This window comes from Diceros bicornis, chromosome 21 (assembly GCF_020826845.1).
Source record: "Diceros bicornis minor isolate mBicDic1 chromosome 21, mDicBic1.mat.cur, whole genome shotgun sequence".
In the NCBI taxonomy this organism is placed as follows: domain Eukaryota; kingdom Metazoa; phylum Chordata; class Mammalia; order Perissodactyla; family Rhinocerotidae; genus Diceros; species Diceros bicornis.
This window is the reverse complement of record NC_080760.1, coordinates 18,432,350-18,456,920: the sequence shown is the minus strand read 5'-3', so window position 1 is coordinate 18,456,920 and position 24,571 is coordinate 18,432,350. Positions and strand designations below refer to the sequence as shown.

The 24,571-nt window shown below is 37.5% G+C and overlaps 1 protein-coding gene across 7 annotated transcripts in view; it reads right to left on the bottom strand.

Moving 5' to 3' along the window:
* Positions 1–24,571, bottom strand: part of VPS13B (vacuolar protein sorting 13 homolog B) — a 739,916-nt gene that overhangs the window by 44,513 nt on the left and 670,832 nt on the right. For all 7 annotated transcript variants that reach the window (XM_058564706.1, XM_058564703.1, XM_058564701.1 and 4 more), the window contains 9 exons: positions 21,467–21,622; positions 12,517–12,780; positions 11,478–11,561; positions 11,125–11,300; positions 10,470–10,640; positions 9,913–10,114; positions 8,598–8,786; positions 5,777–5,923; positions 3,499–3,782 (listed from right to left, as the gene is read on the bottom strand). In XM_058564706.1, coding sequence (XP_058420689.1) covers positions 3,499–3,782; positions 5,777–5,923; positions 8,598–8,786; positions 9,913–10,114; positions 10,470–10,640; positions 11,125–11,300; positions 11,478–11,561; positions 12,517–12,780; positions 21,467–21,622 — 1,673 coding nt within the window. The remainder of the gene's footprint in view (positions 1–3,498; positions 3,783–5,776; positions 5,924–8,597; positions 8,787–9,912; positions 10,115–10,469; positions 10,641–11,124; positions 11,301–11,477; positions 11,562–12,516; positions 12,781–21,466; positions 21,623–24,571) is intronic.

Genomic DNA, 24,571 nt, shown 5'->3' with positions numbered 1-24,571 from the left:
TGTGGTTTTATTTCTGGACTTTCAATTCTGTTCCATTGACCTGTATGTCTGTTTTTGTACCAGTACCAGGGTGTTTTGATGATGACTGCTTTGTAGTATGTTTTGAAGTCAGGGATTGTGATGCCTCCAGCTTTGTTCTTTTTTCTCAGGATTGCTTTAGCTATTCAGGGTCTTTTGTCGCCCCATATGAATTTTAGTATTCTTTGTTCTATTTCCATGAAGAATGTCATCAGGCTTCTGATTGGGATTGCACTGAATCTGCAGATTGCTTCAGGTAATATAGACATTTTAACTACATTTATTCTTCCAATCCATGTCCATGGGATATCTTTCCATTTCTTTATGTCATCATTGATTTCTTTCAGTAATGTCTTATAGTTTTCTTTGTATAGGTCTTTCACCTCCTTGGTCAGATTTACTCCTAGATATTTTATTCTTTTTGTTGTGATTGTAAATGGAATTATCTTTTTGAGTTCTCTTTCTGTTAGTTCGTTATTAGCATACAGAAATGTAACTGATTTTTCTAAGTTGATTTTGTACCCTGCCACTTGGCTGTAGTTGTTGATTATTTTCAATAGTTTTCCAATGGATTCTTTAGGGTGTTCTGTATATAAAATCACGTCGTCTGCAAACAGCGAGAGTTTCACTTCTTCATTGCCTATTTGGATTCCTTTTATTCCTTTTTCTTGCCTAAGTGCTCTGGCCAAAACCTCCAGTACTATGTTGAATAAGAGTGGTGAGAGTGGGCACCCTTGTTTTGTTTCTGTTCTCAAAGGGATGGCTTTCAGACTTTCCCCATTGAATATGATGTTGGCTGTGGGTTTGTCCTATATGGGCTTTATTATGTTTAGGTACTTTTCTTCTATACCCATTTTATTGAGAGTTTTTATCAGAAAGGGATGTTGGATCTTGCTAAATGCTTTCTCTGCATCTATTGAGATGATCATGTGGTTTTTATTCCTCCTTTTGTTAATGTGGTATATCACGCTGATTGATTTGCAGATGTTGAACCATCCCTGTGTCCCTGGTATAAATCCCACTTGGTCATAGTGTATGATCTTTTTAATGTATTGCTGTATTCAGTTTGCCAATATTTTGTTGACGATTTTTGCACCTATGTTCATCAGCGATATTGGCCTGTAATTTTCCTTCTTTGCATTGTCCTTGTCTGGCTTTGGTATCAGGATGATGTTGGCCTCGGAGAATGTGTTAGGAAGTGTTTCATCTTCCTCTATTTTTTGGAATAGTTTGGTAAGGATAGGTATTAAATCTTCTTTGAATGTTTGGTAAAATTCACCGGAGAAGCCATCTGATTCTGGACTTTTATTTTTTGGGAAGTTTTTGATTACTGTTTTAATATCTTTACTCGTGATTGGTCTATTCAGATTCTCTATTCTTCTTGGTTCAGTTTTGGGAGGTTGTATGATTCTAAGAATTTATCCATTTCTTCTAGATTGTTCAATTTGTTGGCATATAGTTTTTCATAGTATTCTCTTACAGTCCTTTATATTTCTGTGGTATCCGTTTAATTTCTCCTCTTTCATTTCTAATTTTATTTATTTGAGACTTCTCTCTTTTTTTCTTAGTGAGTCTGGCTAAGGGTTTGTCAATTTTGTTTATCTTCTGAAAGAACCAGCTCTTTGTTTCATTGATCCTTTCTACTGTTTTTTTGGATTCAATTTGACTTCCTTCTGCTCCAATTTTTATTATTTCTCTCCTTCTGCTGACTTTGGGCTTTGTTCTTCTTTTTCTAGTTCTGTTAGGCATAGTTTAAGGTTGCTTATTTGTGGTTTTTCTTCTTTGTTAAGGTGGGTACTTGCTCGTTTTTACTGTAAAGGCTCACAATGTTTGTTGTTAATTTTCACAAGATCATCATACTTTACAGGATCTCCATTTTGACTACCAAGAGCAAAGCTGTATTATTTGGCATTAGAAAAACTGCTGTGTGGGCATAGACAATGAAGAGACAGAAACTTTCCAATTTAGATCCATAGACTGCCAAATAATATTTCACATCAAAGCTGGAAAAATAAAAATTCTCTCTGAAGTTTAAATTATATGGACTGTTCAAATTAATCAAAGAAATCAGATATCTGCCAAATGTGGCACTCAGTTTACGCTGATTAAAAGGGGTCAATGAGGCACTAAAGAATTTCCCATTCACCATTTATTCTGTTCACTAGTGTGAGTCCTTCCCAAAGACTGTATTTGTCTGGAATGCCAAAGTGAATTGTCCATTAGCATTTGGAGAAATCACATTAATAACACCACCAAATGTGCATTGTTGGACTGAGGGGAGGAGAGAGGAGGAGATGGGACAGTACGAAGTGAATTCACTTTCAGAATACAGTCCCTGTATTAACAACAAAGTTCTTTTCCCAGCCTAATTTTGAAAGAGCTGAGCAAGCCAACCTTAGAGAATTTCTTTTTGATAGCCAAGAAAGCTGGGGGCCAGGACTAACGTATGGTACTTTCAATCTAATATCTAGCTTAATATTTATAGATAAGATTATTATATTAATAACATCATGTCTTATAATTATTAGAATTTTAAACATAATTTCCAAATGAAATTTTATTTTAAAATTTGTCTTTCAGTTTTAAAAATAAGTTTTGTTTTCTAGGCCTAGGTTCATGTCACTTTAAAAAATACTTCCTTAAACTCACCACACTTAACCTCTCTAACCAGAATATAAGGATAACCATTCCTCTCCAGAGTTAGGGATAAAAAATGTTTATAAAATCGCGGATGTTTGTGAATGTTGTAAAAGAAGAAGTGTGTAGGGAACAAGGCCTTACTATTACGGATAACTTAAGTTATCTTTTAAAATATTACTACTAGAAATCTCTGTAAACATCAGAATGTTAGGATGGCTAAAATCTCAAATGAGTCTATAAATTCATAATCACGAGAATAAGATACCTCTCACAAAGGTCACAATGTTTTCTTCTGCACTTTTTACGTATACAGTAAACAAGGTATTCCTGACAGCTACAGAAAGGACGCAGTGCATGCAAAACAACCACAAAATTCAAAGTCCAGTATGAACAAACCATTATATGTCTCTCGCTTGATTCTGTGGTTGTTATTTGCATAACTGGTAATCGGTAATTGGAGTAACTTGCGTGCAGGAACAACCACAGAAGAGAGTCTTCTGTGACTTTTGTTTATCTAAGTTATCTCTCTTAATGACTTTTTGAGAAAAATTCCATTTTGAAGTAAAAGTAAAATATAGGAAAATAAAAAGGTTTTCCAACTTGACTCTCTCATATTTTAACTGTTATTTCTCATCATTCAACAGAGGCTAAGAAATCATAAAAGAAGGTAACCTTTTCATTATTATGTATTGCTGCTATTCTGTGGTACAAACACCATTTTTTTTCCCCAGTCTAAGCTGCACAAGGGAAAATCTCATCAGCAGTACACTGGGGCCACCCATACCTGATCATAACATTTGCCCAACTGTATACAATGTCTAGAAGCCATTAAAAATGTACCTGGTACAGAATCCATTTTCCCTACAATTCCCGAAGGGCACTGCCACGCTCTGTCTGGGAAACTCTTGTCTGACTATAGCTGGCAGGCTCCAGCACTGTGAGCTGTCGGCACCTGCAGCAGGAGAAAAGGCCAGCAGGATCTGTTTCTGAAGCAGGGATGCATCCAATGCTGACTGACTGATGTCAGGCATTAAGTCCCAGCAAGGAAGAGAGCTGGATTTCACAGCAGGCTGCTCACCACCTGGGCAAATGCTGAAAGTACCACTGTCTGGAACGTGAAAATACTGAGAAAAGAAAAGACAATGCAGAGAGAGCACATTTACTGCAGTAATACAGAGACGTTAAGCTTTTTAAAGCACAGCTTCTATGAAACCATAACTGTGTATTCTCAGGAGGTGGCCAGGTGGGGGATATGGGAATATTAGAAATCCTGTTCCCATGAGAAAGTCCTAATGAGACAATTACGAGCAGTGAGAGCAGGGTCTGCTTTTCTAGGCATAATGAAACATGATAGTGCTGGGGTGGTTTAAAAGGTGATGCGAAGTTCTCAATGTCCCTCAGGTATTGCAAAAACCCAGATGCTGTAGGGGTAGAAACGGCACGTGCTGGGGAGGGAGCCCTCTTGGACAGGTATGGCTGAACTGAAAGGGCATGGCACCCTAAGGCACCTTGGGAAGAAGAGATCTGAGTGGGAGATGGAACTCAGAAGACTAATTTTGTTGAAGGTCCATCCTAAGGGAGGAGGAAACTCTGATCCTACCCCTCAGTTGAGATTCCACATGGTTTCTGATGCATTAGAGAGCGTCAGAATTTTAGACTTAAAAAGACATTTAGAGAGAGTTTATTTGAACCTCCTCTTTCACAGCTAAGGAAGCTACCTTCCAGAGAGCCGATGACCTGTTCAAAATCAGAAAGTCAGCAAGCGGCAAAGCCCAGGCGAAAGCCAGGCCTCCTGCTTCCTGTGTGGTGTTTTCCCCACTGTCCTACACAGTGTCCCTGAGGGGCTAGGGAGTCTAATGTCTTTAAAAACTTCCCACCTCTGCCTGAAGCAGGGTCAGGGTTGAAAACGGGGACACTCCTCAGCTGTAGGGAAGAACATGGGCCCTCCCCTTCTCTCCAGGAAGCTGAAGAAATGAGGAGTTCACTGTGATGCTGGTGGTGTGGCCGCTGCTGGCTACTATCATTTCCTGAATGCCTAGCCTTGTTACTCATATTATCCCATTTAATCTTCACCAAAAACCTGCAAGGAATGCAAAATTATGCCCATTCTCAGATGAGGAAATGTCAGTGTGGAAAGCCCTAACCCAATGTCTCAGGAAGTCCTAGGGTCGGGGGAAGCAGAACTATCAGGACACAGCTGATTCTCTGTCCACTTCTCACCTACAGTGCAAACACTGTTGACCTCTTTCTCCCAACTGGGTACTTCTGGTCACCTATTTATTTTATCAATAGTTCAATGAACCAAGATGAAATTCTATTATTCTGACATTTTTGTAAATATTACAATGTACTGTAACCTTAGAAGATGAGACTTTCATCCTATTTTATTATTCTAATGTAATTTTTAGGAGCTGAAAGTAAGGGATAACAATAAATGCCCACAAAGCTAAAGAAAGATAATACTTTCCTATATGACAGTTTCAATAGCATAAAACAATAGCATACCACTTAGCATATTCTGTTTTTAAGTCCTTTTAAAATATCTCCTTACTCTCTCAAAATATAACTGTTCATTTTAATTTAAAGAACTGAATCAAAAATCCTTCTTGGAGTTATTTTCTGTGTATTCTGCCATCGAGATGTTAACATAAATCAGCTGGTACATTTTCACATTACTCTTCTTGTGGACACAGAGCTCAATGCTCCCAGATCTGTGGCTCAGTTGGGGCTGAGCCTTCTGCCCACATGGCTCCTCCAGGCACCTCAGCCTGTGAGGCAGATGTTCTTTTCCACGAGACTAGAGACTGGGGAGCCAGTCCTCAGGACCATTTCCCCTTGGTTTAGTAAGCGTGCTGCAGCCTATGAGCAGATGGGGTGCAGGCAGTACTAATCTGGCCGTGTGTCAGGATCTGCTGCTTTGTAGGATTTCTGCTCATTAGTTACCTTGGAAGTGGTGACCATGACATCCATGGTTTTAATTAAAGCAAACATAAATGAATTTCTCTTTACCTATATTCAATGTTAGCTTTTTATTTGTTCTAGGTTAAAAAAAGTTGATTCTATTTATTGTTAATTTATCAAAACCTAAGACAAATCAATCACACTATGAATTGCTTACCTCCTTTCCAGAATGGGGTTTGGAGAGAGATAACTGTGGTTTATAAAATATTTGATATGGTGTATTATTGATTATTGTAGTCTTGTCTTCAATCTGAATAATTTGTATACCTTGCTGTACCATGGAGGAAATGCAGAACTGACATAACTGCAAGACAATTGATGAAAGAGTAACTTTTAAAATATTATAAGGCATATAAAAACCTCTTGATTATTATTTACTTTTTTTTCGTTTGTGAGGAAGATCAGCCCTGAGCTAACATCTGATGCCAATCCTCCTCTTTTTTACTGAGGAAGATTGGCCCTGGGCTAACATCTGTGCCCACCTTCCTCTACTTTATATGGGATGCCTTCACAGCATGGCTTGACAAGCGGTGCGTCAGTGCACGCCCGGGATCCGAACCTGCGAACCCCGGGCTGCCAAAGCGGAGCGCGTGCACTTAACCGCTGTGCCACTGGGCAGGCCCCTTGATTATTTTTAAAAGGTCATTTTATCTATGGTTTTCCCAGGACAGTACCAATTTTATCTCTTGCTTCAGAGTATTTAACAGAGTCCCCTTTCAGTCTCAGAAATGTCCTGGCCCCTAAATGGGGCCACCATTTACTCTACAACAGGGTACTTTACAGACCAGTTACTTTTGCTGCTACTGTAGAGTGACAGAGACTTGTTTTGAAGTTATGTAACCAATTATCTCACAAAACATTTATCTATAAAGCACTTATATGTAAACAGATGCCACTCTTCTTTTTCAACATAAAGAATTTAAGTAAGCATTCCTCCTCCTCTTCCTCACACTCATCATAGCAGCCATCTCACTGAATGCCTATTATGGACCAAGGCGGGTTCTGACAACTTCAACAACGACGATGATGATGAAGAAAACAATAATGATTGACCCTTAAATATTGCTTTCTCATGCTCCACCTGTTTTAAGTACTTCATGCATATTAACTCACAGAATCCTCACAGCACCTACATGGGGTAGCTACTATTATCCCCATTTTATAGAAGAGGAAAATGAAGCACAAAGAGGTTAAGAAACTTGACCAAGGTCATAAAGATAAAGAGAGTCTAGGTGCGGTTGGAAATCACACAGTCTGGTTCTATGGTGCTGCTCTTAATCACGATATGTACCATCTCATTACCTTATGATGTTACATGAGGAACTGATGCTCAGAGAAGATATTACTTGCCTAAAGATACCTATCTAGTAAGTGGTAATGTCAGGTCAGCAGTTCTCAAAGTGTGGTCTGGGGACCCTTGGGCGAGGGTTCTTTGAGATCCTTTCAGGAAGTCCAAAGGTCAAAACTATTTTTATAATAATACTAAGATGCTATTTGTCTTTTTCACTCTAATTCTCTCATGAGTGTACAGTAGAGTTTTGCAGAGGTTATATGACATATGATGTGATCATTGTCATGGCTAATGGAATGTATGCTTATCTATTCTTGTCTTTAAAATTTTTTTTTGTTTTAATTTCTAATTTGATAAATATCAAAAGATATAACCCACATTAAAAAAAAAGGTTTTTGGAGGTCCTCAATAATTTTTAAGAGTATAAAGGGGTACTGAGACTAAAAAGTCTGAGATTCACTACTAAAGAATAATGAGATATAAATATATATAATAATATGTATATTTTCCAGCAGTTCATTCATTCATTCACAAACATCTATTCAGCACTTGCTGTGGCCACTTTGTAAGCTGTTGGAGGTACTGGGTGTTTGACTGTATATCATAACATTTTTTCCAGGTTTTGATGGTAGTTCTCAACTTACAACTATTTAACTTTGGGTGATTCACAAAGACCTTACAGCTCTTTGCCATTTACACCCATGTTACGGTATTTTGGCCAGCAGAGCATAAACATGTGTTGCCCAGACAACTTTGAGGAAATGGATACCAGCCTTGAATACTGAAGAAAGACCAACTTCTTTGTATCAGAGAAATTTATTTTTAAAAAGTCACCAAATGACCCTAAATTTTCTCAAGAGGTTCTTCAAAGATGCCTGTCAAGATCTAACTTCTCCCTAGAGAAAGGCCATTCTGAATTATCCTACTCTGATGACGTATGCCTTTTTTTTTTCTGATTTGGGACAGCTAAAACAACAAAGATATTATTAAGTACAGCATGAGACCCCTACATGGTACACTATGATATTGTACTTTCATACATACAGTTTAATGTGATTCATTACTATATTATTTAACTTCATTGGTTTTCATAGATGTTAGAAAAGATTTATGCTGAAAAGCACACACCATTCATATTAGTTAAATAACTGATTATGTTTTTTGTATTCATATCTTTAAAAACATGGGTACCAGTTCCCTATTCAAACATATAACTCCCTGTTATAACACTGGTTCTATGGGAAGATCAGAGTTCACCCACATCATTTTGCTCAGGATGCCCTTTCCAGGAACAGAAACTTTGCTGCAGGAGCCTTTGCCCTTTTACTCAGTGCTCAGAATGTTAGCAACTCTATTTCCCTGCTCTACAAAAAGGAGGCCAAGTATAATTTGTGGATATTTTAGAATAAGTTCATTTTTCCCTCACATACGATATATCAAGTGACTGCTGAGTGTTTTGAAATAGAGCGGTTATTGGATAAATTATGTGACACAGCTTTTATCACTGGTAAAGGAAAAAAAAACCTGTAAAAGAGAGAGGTCTAAGAAATCACGTGTTTCACTGTTACAAATTGTCTAGAACAAGTAATACCAAAAAGAGATTTAAAAAGAAAGGGGTAGATTCATTTTACACAGGTTGAGGGGATAGCAAGCTATTTCTTCTGAGCCACAGAGACTTTGAGCCTACCTTCTGACGTCCTGGGAAAGCACCAAGTCTTATTTCGGCATCAACGAACCCTTCTTCGTCCAATGACACAACTTCACCATTACCTCCATCTTTCCACTTTGGAGATGTCAGGTTATGGACCAGTTTAATTGCTACTGACTTGTGCACAGTGTTTGTATTTGCCCAGTATATTCCAATTTGAAAAGCTTCCTGGAAAAATAATGCCTCAGTTATGAAATATTTTTCTTAACTTTGATATTTTTACCTCAATTGACAGGAATTTTTTATATTACATAATAGGTCTACTCAGGCAACCAAATCTCTTTATTATTATTATTTTTTGTAACGGCAACATATATTTTATTTTAGATCCCAATGTTTTCTTTGATTCACACTAGAATTCATATTTATGGAATGGGGGAAAACAAAAACAAACTCCAATTGTGACTACCCTGTAAATACCAAAGATTTAAAAACTAAAGGTTTCATTTCATTTGACAAAAGTATAGTACACAACATTAGGTCCATGTAGGTCAACATTCCAATTCCATAAGGTAACATCATCCGATTAAAAAAAAAAAAGGAAAAATACAAGTGAATAAAGATGCTTATGAACTGAAGCTCAAAAAAAACGACTCTCAAATTATTCCCTATCAGAAAAACATTTTATTTAGGAGTTCCTTGTACTCTATTTTCTTATAGATTTATGTGTCTTCTTAAAATGGGCCAAACTTATCAAGAAAATTCTCTTATGATGGAATATAAAATCTTCCTGTGAAGTTTTGTTTTGCAATTAGGTTTTTTGCCCTTGCATCAGTAATGATTCCACGTTGTTATTATCAACAACTGGGTGGACATCATGATTACGGACATCCCTCCTAGTCCACTTAATAAGGAAAGGGGGGCCTGATGAAAATGGTTGCTCAGAAATCCTCATCTTACAAAAATTCTCTGTGATCTGCAAGATGGGTAAGAACCACAAAAATATCTAAGGGGTGGGTAAGCACAGAATATGGACGGCTCCATATCCTTAATACATCCTGAGTAGGCCAATCCTAATACATGTCGTATATCCTGTACACAATGGAAATGAGAATGTAATTAGTACAAGTTACTGAATTTAACGATAACTCAAGCGTGAATACTGCTGATGGGCAAAAAAAAAAACCATCTGAAACGTCTTTGAATATCAAAGAACATTCCATGCCCCTTACACATGCATCTAAGAGGATAGTTTTCCACAACTGATTCATTCTAAGAACACAAATGCAACCTCAGAATAAAAGCTACTTGTTGAAAGAAAAGAATTCATATTGGTTAAAGAAAGTTAGAGTACCTGAAAATTAGGAGGGATGATAATTTTGCCAGCAGGAACCTGTAGAATAATCTTCTCTCCTTCAAATAGCCAGAGGTCCCACTTGGATTGGTTGATAAGCAGGGCCCAGGGTAGAAGTTCTATCAACAGGGTTCTAACATATGGCTTCCAGACTGACAGCTTCACTCGCATTGGGCTATCCCACTGACTCAGCTGTTCATTCCTGTTCCAAACACCACATCCAAGAGACTCAATGAAATACGATAACCTCAGTATTCATGAAATATGTTTAAGGATTCCACACACACACCACGCTCCTATATGACACCTCTTTACACCAGAGTCATCCAATGCTAAATGTGCATCCAGGAGAAAGAACCTTTCATGCAATTATGTTCTGGATTATAAGTAAAGCAATCTAACGTCTACTAGATGATAAAAGGTTGGAATCTGACAGATACATGCAAATATCTTCTTTCTTTAAACCACTTTTTATGGTATCTAACATTTTTGTGAATGGTCATTTATTTCTTAATATTGAGAAATGTCTGTAGAAAAAGAATGCTGGAGAACATTACCTGTCAGAATCCTTTTTATTATAGGGCCATATGGGTTGAAGGGACTTTTCTGGCCCATAGAATTCATCCAGGATCTGATTAACTGTGCCTCCAGGGTGTATCTTAGTGGCTATTTGCTTAATGAGGGATGTTGAGATGGGAACAGCACAATGTGAAGGATCTTCTTCTTCTCTAGGAAATGGAAAGAAAAAAACAAGAATAAATATCAGATTTCTAAAGTGGTCTACAATTTATTGAAAACAATCTAACCACAAAGTATTACAGAACAATACTTTTTTGTGAGATTGAGTAAATTTTTGGTGATTTAGGGATTGATAAAACAGTTTTTGGATCTGGGTGCTGGCTTTTCCTCTTCCTTCCCCTTCTCCCCCAACCACACTTGGATGAGATCTCTCTCTCTTCTTCCACAAGAGAAATTGTCTCAACTAAATTTTCTGATGATCCCTCTTATTTATTTCTAAGCTTAATGAAAGAGGCTGAATTTTATTTAAAACTATAGAAGAGAATAAGAGAATACTAGGCATGGCAATTTAAAAATAACATTCTCATAAGATAAGTCATATAAAAAAACTTGATTCTCCCCCTCCCCCTCAATAGTACAAGGTTATTTTTCTACTGAATTTCTCTTAGGAAAATGTAGGGACTTTTCCAGTACCTTGCTTGAAATGTCAGGTGATGTACAAGGTCAGGTTCTATGTTTTGCAGTGGTTTTTCCTGCCCTTTTCCTGGAATAATTTGTGTTTCACTCAATCCCAGACTCCTTTTCTCCAAATGTATGATAATGGGGTCTGGAAGATGACTCCTCATGATAAAAAGAGGGCTGAACACAATCTATAAAAATAAAAGGACAGAACAACTTTCATATTTGCTTTGTTGCAGTATTCCAGCTGTTTGAAGCTGAAACAAACTTGTAATAAATCTCTTCTCTGGGTCACTCTGACCTTAATTTATTTCAGAACAGGGAAGGTCAGGGTCATATACCATATTTTAGGATTGGAAAGCACTCACCATTCGTTGCTGCACTTGAGAATTGGGTTCTAAAGTCAAAACTGTGCACCAGACATAAATAATGGAACTGTTTGAAGACGGCACCTGCACATGAGATAGGAAAGGGTCCTATTAAATACTGAACAGTTTACTAATCAATCAAAATAAGGCACAGATATAACATCAGTTTAGAGGATTAAAAAGTCTGAAGTTATAGAAAAAAGCCGTTTAAAAATAAGAATAACTAAGCAAAAAAAGATTTCATTATGGCGTAAAGTGAATGTGCAGTAAGTCAATGGGGCCAGTTCCTTCCATAAAGACAAAAGGATTTGTATGAGGAGAAATTGATACAAGACTGAATGGGAGAAGGCAAGAGAGGATTTGTCCTTTGGGAATGAAAGTGATCATGGTGGAGATTGAGGAAGAGATAAAAAAAGAACAGACCATCACCAAGATTCTCAAGTGGGGATGACATCCTTCTCCACTGCATGCCCACCCCCACCCCCGCCAAGCCCTGGTGCATCAGAATCTTTTTCAAGATACAGCTTGCCTCCATCTGGGAGGCGTAGCATCTTGGCTATAAGAACTACTGGAACCGATACAATCGTGTTGTCATGGGATGGGGAGGAAACAGTTTGAGAAGTAATGTTCAAGGCCTTTTTATATTATGTCAGAGCTCCTCTCTCTCTCTCTCTTTTTTTTTTGGTGAGGAAGATTAGCCCTGAGCTAACATCTGATGCCAATCCTTCTCTTTTTGCTGAGGAAGATTGGCCCTGGGCTAACATCTGTGCCCATCTTCCTTTACCTTATATGGGACGCCGACACAGCATGGCTTGGCAAGTGGTGTGTCGGTGCGCGCCAGGGATCTGAACCTGTGAACCCTGGGCTGCCGAAGCAGAGAGCATGAACTTAACCGCCAAGCCACTGGGCTGGCCCGCAGATCTCTCCTCTTTTGTATATATCACTTTTTAATAAATTAAGTGCTGTATTGAATAAAGAACATAATTAGAAATTTTTAATTTTAAAGCTGCTCTATTCTAGATTATACTACTTCTCATACCTGAATGACAATGCTATACTCAGGGGTCTTGGATTCCAGGCACACGTCTCTTGACCAATCTTCATCTCCTTTGGCCTTCACGCACAACTCTGTCAGTTCACTGTTTTCTAGTATGTATGAAGGCAATTTCTGTTTGGCTGTGAGGCAGTCAAAATGTTCTCGAACCACAGCTTGTCCATCTTGACCAATGTAATGCTGAACGACTTTTAGTTCTATGCTTTGAGACAAGTAACTACAGATGATCTGTCTTCCACAGATGATAATCTAAAAGACAATAAATCATCAATTCAGATTTCATCAATTCAGATTTCATGAATTGGGAATTGTGCAGAGTAAACTATGTTGATTTCAATGGAAAGAAAATGAAGTCATTAGCTTATTTAAAGAACACAAGAAGAAAAAGAGGCTCGGAAGGAGAGAAGGGATTTTGCTCTGGTCACGTTGAATTTGCAGTATTTAAAAGACAGACACATAGGTGGGGTCCACGTCCAGCTAGAAATACTGGTCATGTGCTTGAGAGTGAAGGTGGGCCTGGAAATAAAAGACTTGTGAAATAAAGGCCTTGCAAATGCGCACGGACAAAAGATAGTTTACCTGGGAAAGAAGGTGGAGGCTCAAACCCAGGAACTGCACAACACTTTAGGGGCAGACATAGGGTGAGAAGCAAGAGAAAGGGCCAGAGGAGAATAGGTGCAGGAGTGTGGAGATGAATCAGGAGAAAGCGTTGCTGAAGCCATGAGAGAAGAGACTGACCAGGAGGAGGTATCAATAAATGTAGCAGTCCAAAAGAACAGGGACAGAAAACAAGACTTTAGCTCTCGCAGCTCAGAAGACAACTGTGATCAATCCGTTCCCCGAAGCTGATTTCCAAGGGTTTACTGCATTCTTATGCAGTAACAGATCTCTGTATAAACTGATGATACAAACAACGTTTAACTCAGATACTTATATTTTATTTTATTCAGGTTTTTCTTACAGTGTAGATGCTTGTATCTTTATAAAACACAAAGAATTATCCATTAAACCCAGGGATTATCCAACTTTTCATCCAGTTAAGAGCATAGTTCATAACGGGCATTAAGAAATATCTCAAGGTGGTTGAAATTGAAAAGATAATGCAAAATTTATTCTTATGAAATAAACACTTTTAGAAAGCAAATCCTTCTGTAATATGAATATTCACCATGATTGGGGAAAATAGGACTCTCACATCTAGATTTCTTTATTTGTAATATTTTTCCAGATTATAAAATAAAAATAACTTTTATATATATATATATAGCCTATTTATAGGTCTAAGCATGTGATGGTTAACCTTATATGTCAACTTGAATGGGCCACGGAGTGCACAGATATTTGGTCAAACATTATTCTTTTTTTTTTTTTCTTTTTGTGAGGAAGATCAGCCCTGAGCTAACATCCATGCTAATCCTCCTCTTTTTGCTGAGGAAGACCAGCTCTGAGCTAACATCTATTGCCAATCCTCCTCCTTTTTTTTTCCCCAAAGCCCCAGTAGATAGTTGTACGTCATAGTTGCACATCCTTCTAGTTGCTGTATGTGGGACGTGGCCTCAGCATGGCTGGAGAAGCGGTGCGTCGGTTCGTGCCCCAGATCGGAACCTAGGTCGCCAGTAGTGGAGCGCGTGTGCTTAACCACTAAGCCATGGGGCCGGCCCCTGGTCAAACATTACTCTGTGTGTCTGTGAGGCTGTTTCTGGATGAGATCAACATTTGAATTGGTAGACTGAGTAAAGCTGACTGCCCTCCCTAATGTGGGTGGACTTCATCCTATCAACTGAAGACGTGAACAGAATAAAGAGACTAAGAGGGAACTCCTGCCTAATTGCTTGAGCTGGGATATTGGTCTTTTTTGGTCTTTGGACTTAGATTGAAACATGGGCTCTTATTGGGTCTCTGGCCTGCTGGCTTTTGAACTGGAACTCCATATCAGGGTAGTTCTTTTGGGTCTCCACCTTGCAGATGGCAGATCTTGGGACTTCTCAGCCTCTATAATCATGTGAGCCAATTTATAATAAATCTCTCCCTCTCCTTCTCTACATACATATATATGTACACACACACCCACCCACCCACCCACCCCACTGGTTCTGTTCCTTTGGAGAACCCTGACTAATACAAAGCATTTTCACAAATTAACTCTTTTAATCTCATAGCAACCTTATAAAATAGGTGCTACTATGACTCCTTGTCTTAACAAGGGGAAAATGGAGGCAAAAAAATGTTGAATAACTTGCCCAATGTTACCCAGATTGTCTGGCTCAGAGTGTGTATTAATAATCACCCTGACAGTCCATCTCTCATTAAATTAATACCTACTAATTAAGAAAACTTAAAAACTATAAAAAAGAGAATAAAGTCTGCCCATCATAACGTAAACGTGGCAAACACTACTGGTTCTATTCCAAACAGCTGGTCCCTCCTCTTCTCTTGCTATTAAAAACACTGATTTGGTTTAGGTCTCAAAAAGCAGTGAAGTACTCAGGCAAGGTGGACACCTCCCACGGCCCCCAGAGGCTATACCATAATTGGTAAAAACCTATCCTGGTAATTCCATTCCTCTTTTGCCAATGATTAGTTTAGGGGTGAACATGGGACTCTGTTTTGGCTAATAATATGAAAAGGGAAGACTGATAAAAGGTTCTGGGATAGATTTTACTCATTGATAACAAGGGAGACAATTTAAGAAAAACCCCTCCTTCCCTTCTGTCATGGAAGATGTTGTGAGAAGATATATTTATCCTTTTGTAGCCATCTTGAGACCAGGAAGGCAAATCGAAGAGGATGGCAGAGAAGCTGATACAGCACTGAGTTGCTTAATTAACCAACACCGAACCTGCCTTCTTAAACCTTCTTGTTATGTGAGATAATAAATGTAACATAGGAATAATAATAGCATCTGCCTCATTAACTTGCTATGAAGATTAAAAAGCCCATTTCGTAACTTCAAGCTGCAAGCATCCTAATTGATACATTTTCCTACGTCATTAAGAATACTTTGTAACCCTCATTTTAAAAAATTTTTTTACACAAATAAATATGAATAACTATTTATGAATGAACTATTATTTACCCAAAACAAACCTGCTACATTGACAGACCAAAAATTGTCATTGTTGTTTCAACTTGCATTATTCGAATAGTAAGGTTTAGCGTTTTCTTAAACATTTATTTTCCAACTATCTATTCCTTTGAATTTTCTTTAGAAGGAACACATCTGTAAAAACCAAGCTGTGCTTAACTGTTATATTTCCCTTAGATACTCTGGCCATTATAATCTTTAAAAACAATGTTTTCACAATAACAAACATAAAAGTCAACTGATCTATGAGTCCTAAATTAGCAAACAAGCTTTTCTTTAGTATATGCTAGGGGCTACTAGACACTCAAGATAAGTCTTATGATGCCAGAGCATCACCGAACTTTAAATAAACATTTGGAAGTTCTGAGGCAGTATTTAACTCTGTTCTTATTCTGGATATGCCCAGACCTGGCAATGTATGCACACTGCTCTTGCTTCAGAACCTTTGGGCCCCATGAGATTTAGGAGAGAATTTTGCTGTCTCTCACAGAAACCGCAGAATCTCTGCAACCATCTGGGACCGACTTTGTTTAAAGACAAAGATCCTCTTGGTGTATTTTTATAGTTTCATTTTCAGCTGGAAAGCCTGTTAAATAGGCTTTCAAATTTGATAAAAAGAAAACCCTTAAAAGTGGCCAGGGAAGGAAAATCCAAAATGGCTACTCCTCAGAGTGGTGCTCTTTATGGCTGCTCCCATGCAGGCTTCAGTGAGAGCCATGTCTGCTTTTCTTCAAAGCGGCAACATTTACAATGCCTTTATTTTGAAAATTATGGTTAGAATTTCAAGATTAATTTATCAGTTGAAGACAGCTACTTAATTTTTTTTAATGTAGGGTTTCTCTTTAATACATATTTCCAGGTTTCACACTAATTCCCCTCTTTCCTCAAAGCCACAAAGATGTGTAGTGAAGACTTCCACATATGATTTTACTTAGCAGGTTTCAGAACTCTTATTAGATCAGTGCCAAGAATAGTGATATTAAAGCATAAGTCCAGAGCACCAGATGCACTGGAAAATGATATCTTAACCATGATTGAAAGTGTATGTATAAAGATACAAATATATATACATACATACATATAGACATTTAAGTTTTAGAGTGGTAAAACTTTCCTCAATGAAGGGATGGGGAATGGAAGCCAATACGTGTACATCAGTAGTTGTATAAGGTACACAATTCCTGAGAAATTTTATATGTGATCAGTTTTCATTCAGTTGGAGAAATGAGAGAGATACAGGAAAGGCAGGGTACAGATAAGCAAACATCATTCTTCAGATGAGCTTTAGCCAATTCTCCATTATCCAGGGGCATATTACTGTGGTTAAGGTACATCAGGGAGCTGCACACATTCACTTCCCCAAACGGGGTTTAGTAATTAATTAGGCAGCTGCAGTTTATTGCAAATTTCCAGGCCCAGGTGGGGTAGAAGGAAAGAAGCCAAGATGTGAGGGAGGCAGAAATCCATGAAGTTCTTCTGGAAGCTTGGTTCCTATCTTCCTTCCTATCCTGGCTAATTGAGGAAATCCTGTGTCTCTGATGTACTTTAACTAGAGCTAATCTGAATGTTAGTTAGTTAATCTACTCCAACAATAAAAAAATAAACCCAATCAAAAAACACATTATAAATTTTTGCTTGTGTGTGTGTGTGTGTGAGGGAGGGCGGGTGAAGAGAGAGAGAGATGAGAGGCTAAAAATCACTGACTAGAAAGGTTTTTCACAACTTGGACACATGTGGCAGTTGGTTTGAAGTTGGCATGGTGGTCTGCGGAGCCTGTCAATATTACCTGGGTTCAGTATAAACCACTTTCCATTTGCTTCATTCTAGTTTAAATGAATTGCTGTTTCTGTGTTCCACTTTTCACTACTCTGCTAAATTTTCTAAGTGGCCCTAATGTAGACATCAATCTCATTTGACTAGGACAAGAAATGCTAAAACTCAAAATATAAGTTTTGTGCCTTCCATGACAGGGGGAATGTAAAATGGACTTGCCCAGTTCTTGTGGGAGAAGATGACCCTTCCTTTTAGAAAGGTAAATGCAGTGGGAGGGCTACTTATGCTCTCATTGCTCTCCAAGTAGTCCTTTCCCGTTTGGCCAGATTCTACTTTTTTTTTTTAAGAATATTTATTATAAATAGAGCAGAAGCAGAGAAAAGTGTGAGAGGCAGTCCTTACAGAAAAGGATTATTAACCCTCAACAGTACAAATAACATGTGGAAAAATTCTGAAATGTGATTTGGCACCAGATGCCTTAAAATCTGTGTATTTAACATTAACAGAGAGGATGATTAAAAGAATTCCTTAAACTTGTAATGTATGGAAATTTTTTTTTGTTAGTCCTGATCTGAACCCCTTTTTACAAAATCAAGATTGTTAAAAAATGCTAATGGTTTGAAAAACTTAGAAATTCGGCAGAAGTTTTGGGACAAATATATATTTAGTTATTTAAAAGATTAGTGTAGCCCTAATAAGAATCCGGTAAGACAAAACAATGAATTTTTGTTAAAGAATAAAATACATTTTTTTAGTTTGGGAATATGCATCAAGCACTGCAAAAACATTCATACCCTTTGCTCAAATAATTAAATTTCATAGCAAATTATTTTAAGGACAGACTCAGAAATTTGGACATATATTTATACACGAAGATATTTATTTAAAGATTTATTATGGCAACAGATTAGAAATTATCTAAAAGTCCAACAACAAGGGAATGTCTAAATGTATTTCAATATACCATATGGTAAATTATTATGCAACCAGTAAAAGGATAATTTCAGGAATTTTAGATAACATGAGAAGATAAGCATTATATAATGTTAAGTGAAAAAAATAAGTTGAAAAACTAATCACAATCAGATCTCAAGTTGGTTAAAAAAATATCTGAATAGGAAAAAAAGAGTAGAAAAAACATACCAAAGTAACAATAGTATTTATTTTTGGGTGGTAGAATTATGGGTAATTTTTATTTTCTTCATTAGACTTTTTTGTGTTTTCAGAAATGTTTTATAACAGTTAACATAAAAATAATAGTAAACTAATATTTATTGGGTGCTTTCTTTTACAAAAGGAATATGAAGCATGGAAAGGTTAAGAAATTTACCTAAGATCATATAGGTAATAAATAGTAGGGCTGGGAAATCTTTCACAATCAGGAAAAAAAAAAAAGATAGCTAACATTTTGTGAGATTAAAAAAAAATTTTTTTTTCATCACCAACTCTTTCAATTTATGGTATACTGTTGCAATGTATATATCTTCTCAGGAACATTGTACATATTAATTTATCCCTGAAATTTAATATCATTCTTTGAAAATACATAACATCCGTACAAGAGTGAGGCACTATTGTGGTTACACAAAAAAGTCCAACTAGTGTTACTCATGCCTGGGAATATTCCATTATTGTAATGGTAACTAAAGTTTATTGGGTTATGATAGTGGGCCAGGCACATTGCAAGCACCTTACATATTCAAACTTATTTAATCCTCACACTAACTTCGTGAGAAATGCATTACTACTATCCCAATTTTACAGATGAGGAAAGTGATTCACAAAGATTAAATAACTTGCTGAAGATTACACAGCTGGCAAGGGGATACAGCCAGCTGCCTATGATCTTAACCACCAGAACATACCATGAAAACCATTTCTCCATGGGAGGACCCCGCCATTCCAACAGTATACCATAATTGGTAAATATTCTAGCAACCACACGCAAAAGAGTGGAACGAATTGGGAAAGTTTAGACCAGAGCTATAGTAGTCGAAGTGTGGCCCCTGGAACATCAGCATCCCCTGAGAACTTGTTAGAAATATAAATTATCATGTCACACCCAAAACCTACTGAATCTGGAACTCTGGGGGTGGGACCAAGAAATCTGTGTTTTAACAAGCCCTCCAGGGGATTCTGATATACACTCAAGTTTGAGAACCACTGGCCTGGAGAGAAGGAAACTAAGGGGAAATAGCCTAGCTTCCCTCATGTTTTTGAAGGGCGGTAGTATAGAGGAGAGGTAACTTGTGGAGTCCTCGCAATAAGTGGTTGTGTGCTTGTTGTGTACACCTCACAAGTTCTGACAAATGGTAAAAACTGGGTGAATGATGACAGATTTTGGCTCAAAATTAGGAAAGAACTTCACTAAAAGCTGGAAGTAATCAATAATGGAAAGCAGCTGCCGTGTGAGGGAATGAGCCTCTCATCATCAAGAGTATTCAAACAGATGCTGAATGACCATTTCCCAGGCATGCTTGTGAATGGGAAGGTGGATAAGGCATTCTTGAAAGACCATGAGTGACAGAATCAGAAAACCAGCACGTATTGTTGGGCAGATATCTGTTGAGAGCGTACCCATATAACGGAGTTCTGAGGGCAGATGGGAGTCAGTGATACTTCTTGTTCTTATGACTTTCCAGCTCAAAGCTCACACTAGTTCTGCTGGTCCCCTCATGAGTCCTTGAGTAAGATCCATTGTCCCATATTTTTACCTTTGTTTATGCTATACTGCCTACTTGGAATGCCCTCTCTTAATCCAAATTCTACATATTTTCCAAAGCTTAGCTCAAGTCATATCTTCTTAGTGAAACCTCTCAATTCCCCTCAGTTGTATACATTGTTGGGTTTACATAAATTTGCAATTTAAGACCAAAGATTGTGTCACATGCTTAGTGTCTCTCGTTTTACTCTGTTCCACTGTAGGCAAACAACAAATACTTGGAGGAATGGTCAGTTGATTGGGAAGACTCTTCCAAGCTTCTGTTCTGAGACTCCTCTGCTATAGTTCTCTTTTCACTTCTGTTGCCCACAATAATGAGACTATGAAGTCCAGCTCCCTGATTACGTGCAGACCAAGAATGCATATGGTACGGGTCCTACTGTTCACCTCCCAGTTGCTTCCTGCTTACTCTGGCATACAGCGATGGAGTAGCCCCTGCTGCTCCATATGGAGAGCTCCCCTTTTCCTTTTCCAAGGACTGAGTGCTGTTTCTATCATGTCCTCAGTTCACATAAGCTCTGAATAGACTGTTACAATCCAGATGTAGATGTATATGTTAAAACTCTTATGACAAATCCAGTTATTATGTGTGCAGTGAAGCCAGTTTTCAGATTTTAATACTTCCTTTTTTCTTTCCACTCTTGTCATATGCTCCACGCTTGAAAAACATCTTTTAAAAACCACATTTTCACATCTTAAGAATACAAAAAAGTGTCAGATACTTTTTTTTCCCTTTGCAGTCTTAGAACTTCAAAAACAGCCAAAAGGAAGTTTTATAAAATACGTAAAAATATGTGCTGAGAGCTGAGCTTTTATATGCCAAGAGTTAGACTGCAATGAATTTTTACTGCAGTTAATATTAACTCCTAGGAAAAGAAAAGCTTGCTAGAGACCCAGGCCCACTCCATCATGGGTGAGTAGCATAACACTTTCTCAAAGATTATTCTTACTTGTATGAGAACCAACTCCTGGTTATCCACTGTTGGATTATCCAGAGTCCTCACCACCCTTGCTTCTTTTCCTTTTCAACAAAGGCCTCTTGGCCATTTCACAGCTCATTAGCACCTCCACCAGAAGGCAGGTGGTGACAGAGAGAAGAGGTGAAACTAAAATCAGTAAATTTTACTGCTCGTTAGCAGCTCTTGTAAAAGATGTGGGACAAGGGGTTGAAGCCATCATCATCATCAGGATCATCAATAAGCTCTTTTTAAGCATTCATGTGCATGGTAGTAGTAGGCATAAGTAGCCACACCACTGTGATTTTTATCAATTACTTTCATTTCTTTAAGTTTCCCTTCCATTAATTACATCAAATAATTAAGAGTTGTCCAGGTCATAAGCACAAAGGAACTTACCTGTTTCTGCACTCCACTGAGTTGCTGAACCTTGATGATGAGTGAAGCAGTTCGACCCTTGTATTGAATAGTTCTAATAAAAGTCCCGGCATGGTCCACACTGAAGGGCTCTGACCAACGCCAATTGCCCCAACCTTCAATACAGATGTGTAACAGCTGGAGAGAGAAACAACAATCGTCATAATGCCAAAAGTGCCAACAAAAATCTAGTCCTAAAATGAAAGTCTCATTGTTGGAAAACCTTCCTATTTGTAATATTTAGCATCTGTTTTCTTTCTAACCTGCATTATTCATCCATTTCCAGCTTATTCAACCAGGCTAAGAATAGCAAATATGCCACATAGAGTCAATGTGATTTTCCAGATCATATTTTAAACCTTCTTAAAAATAACTGTCCTATCAAATGGTAAAATGCCTGTTGAACATTTGAGAAAAGATAGTTTCATTCATCTGGAGGACAAGAAGGTTGAAATGTAAGATCAAAAAACTTTGGTCTTGGCTGATAGTTTATTCCTTCTTATGGCTAGTTAGCAATTAAAGCTAAATTTGGTTTGTGGCATTATTTTTGAACTTAAATTGCCATTCCTCATTTTTTCTTTTGATAAACAACAAAACAGCAATTTGAGGATGTAGTTCATTTAATATACTCTCCTTATGAGATCACGTATATCAAATTAGAAACACCTTCAACATGTTGAATGTAGGAGAAAATGTCTTTGTTCTTTCTAGTTTTTTTCCCAGTATGTATTTATTGTAACTTTTACCAGTTGAGTCTCCTGATTCACATTTATATTTATTCATATAGTATTGCCACTGTTGGTAATATTTAGCTTTCATGGACATCAAATATTTCTTCTTTGCACTCCTCCCCACTAACTGCAACTAAGAAAATCAGTTTAACTGAACAAGTATTCCAAAACATGATAATTACTGCTTCTTTAGGACACATGTTTAAATAAAAATAAACAATGTTCTATATGATTACTAAGTATAAAGAAATAAAACTGATATTTTAGGAAAAATATTTATATGATACACAAACTTAATATTTTCCTTCATATCATACATAATTTTTTAAAAGAGCCAACCAAAGGCTAATTGTAGGAAACATTTTCCCAATTAACAGAATGAATAAAACTTTGAAAATGTTCTATAAGAGCTATCATAATAGGCCCTTAAAATAAATACATTAAGAATTTACATGGGAATTGCTATAATAATAAAAGTCTTTTGATGGAAAGATTATTTTTTAGTTTTAGGAGAAGCCCTTATAAAGTGCTTAAATTTAAAAATTTCTCAAGGTCATTGGTTATCACAATACGATTTTTGGTGGATAATTAAGGGAGGGCTTTTTAAATTTTTAAATATCTTAATAAAATGTTTTAAAAAAAATCTCCTAACTCATCTCCCTGCTTTTAATATGGCCCCAGCTCCAGTTCTTCCTCCACACAATCACCAGTAATCCTATGCAAGCAAAAAGCTACCATGTAGATGACTTCTAAAAGAGAAGGCTAATGACTAAAAAACAAAGCAAACAAACAAACAAAGCATCCTGGATAGCAAATACCTTTAGGGAAAATTTGGTCTTATATGCACTCTACAACATAAAAGTACCAGAGTATCTTTGATGTTTAAATATTAGTTACAGAAAAAAAAAAAAAAGAAAAACAATAGCGGTGTTTGGAATCATTTCAGTTTTTTTGTAGCAGCAATGGGGAATAAAGCTCAGGGCACACACAAAACTAAAAAAAACAAGAAAGTTGTTTTCTTTGGAGAGACTAGTAGCTGGGAATGACAAAAAAATAAGGAGGCAAGGTACTTAAGGTCAAGTTCAGCCATATTTTTCCTGAGAATTCCATAGCTTCTAAACAAAGTTTTAATGTATACAATGTAATTTTAATTGAGGAGTGTTCGTTCACATTTGCATATGAGTTCAGTTTTAGGTAGCTGCTCACACTGTGTAGACAGCTTTTAATGACTGAATGTCACCAAGGAATATGCTGTCAGGTTTCACTTGGCAGCTATTTGTTCTCAGAATGTTGGCGAAGATATTTTCTTTGAATTATGAAAATTCAGATACATCTGGATTTAGTTCACATAGAAAAGCGAAGTGGGAGAAAAACATAACACTTCTCCCCACATGCATTATCAGTTGAGTATTTGCAGTGTTTGGTCTACTGTTAAAAAGCATCTAAATATCATTGGCAATTAGATGTATGTAATTTATTAGGAAAGGCATTACCTTCCTAAGAGGAAATCTACCAAAAGGAATTCAGGAGGCCCAGCAGTACTTAATCCTCCTTCCCACAGTGTAATTGATTAGGGCACTAGGCAGCAGTGCTCAGATACCCCTGGACATCAAGTGAGGATGGGAAGTTCTATTCTTGTTGCACCCACTGAATAAATTTCACTGCTACAGGTCCTGAAAAGTTTCCATTTAATAACAAACACTCGGGCTGACTCCGTGGCTTAGCGGTTAAGTGCGTGAGCTCCCCTACTGGCGGCCCGGGTTTGGATCCCAAGTGCGCACTGACGCACCGCTTCTCTGGCCATACTGAGGCTGCGTCCCACATACAGCAACTAGCAGGATGTGCAGCTATGACATACAACTATCTACTGGGGCTTCGTTTAGGGAAGCGATGTGTTGAAGGGCTGGTCTTAAGAGTGGAGTTTGGAGGTGGGAGGACAACTGCAATAGTCAGGCTGAGAGGCATTGTGGACTAGAAACATGGGGAGGAGGAAGCGATGGACTTAGCCAAAAATCACTATCCCTTTTGCCTGGAGCCCAAGGTATTTTTATGTTCTCTTATCACTTTGGAAATTTTCTTTCCTCTCTTTTCTATTAAGTTTCCCTTACTGACTCACTTCCTCCACCATCTTTTCTATTAAGGCTCTTCATTCTCTTCGGCCTACTTAGTGTCTAATATTTTCCATGGGGAAAAAAAATGTCAAATAGGAACCACTCTTGTTTGAACTTTTCAATGGGAACTGAACCTAAGTATTAAGGCAGGTTGTACAGCGGTCACACTCATTGGAAGATCCCAAGGGGCTACATTTTCTTTTTCTCCAGCAGACCCCCAGTGCTGCACTGGCAGCCAGACTAAA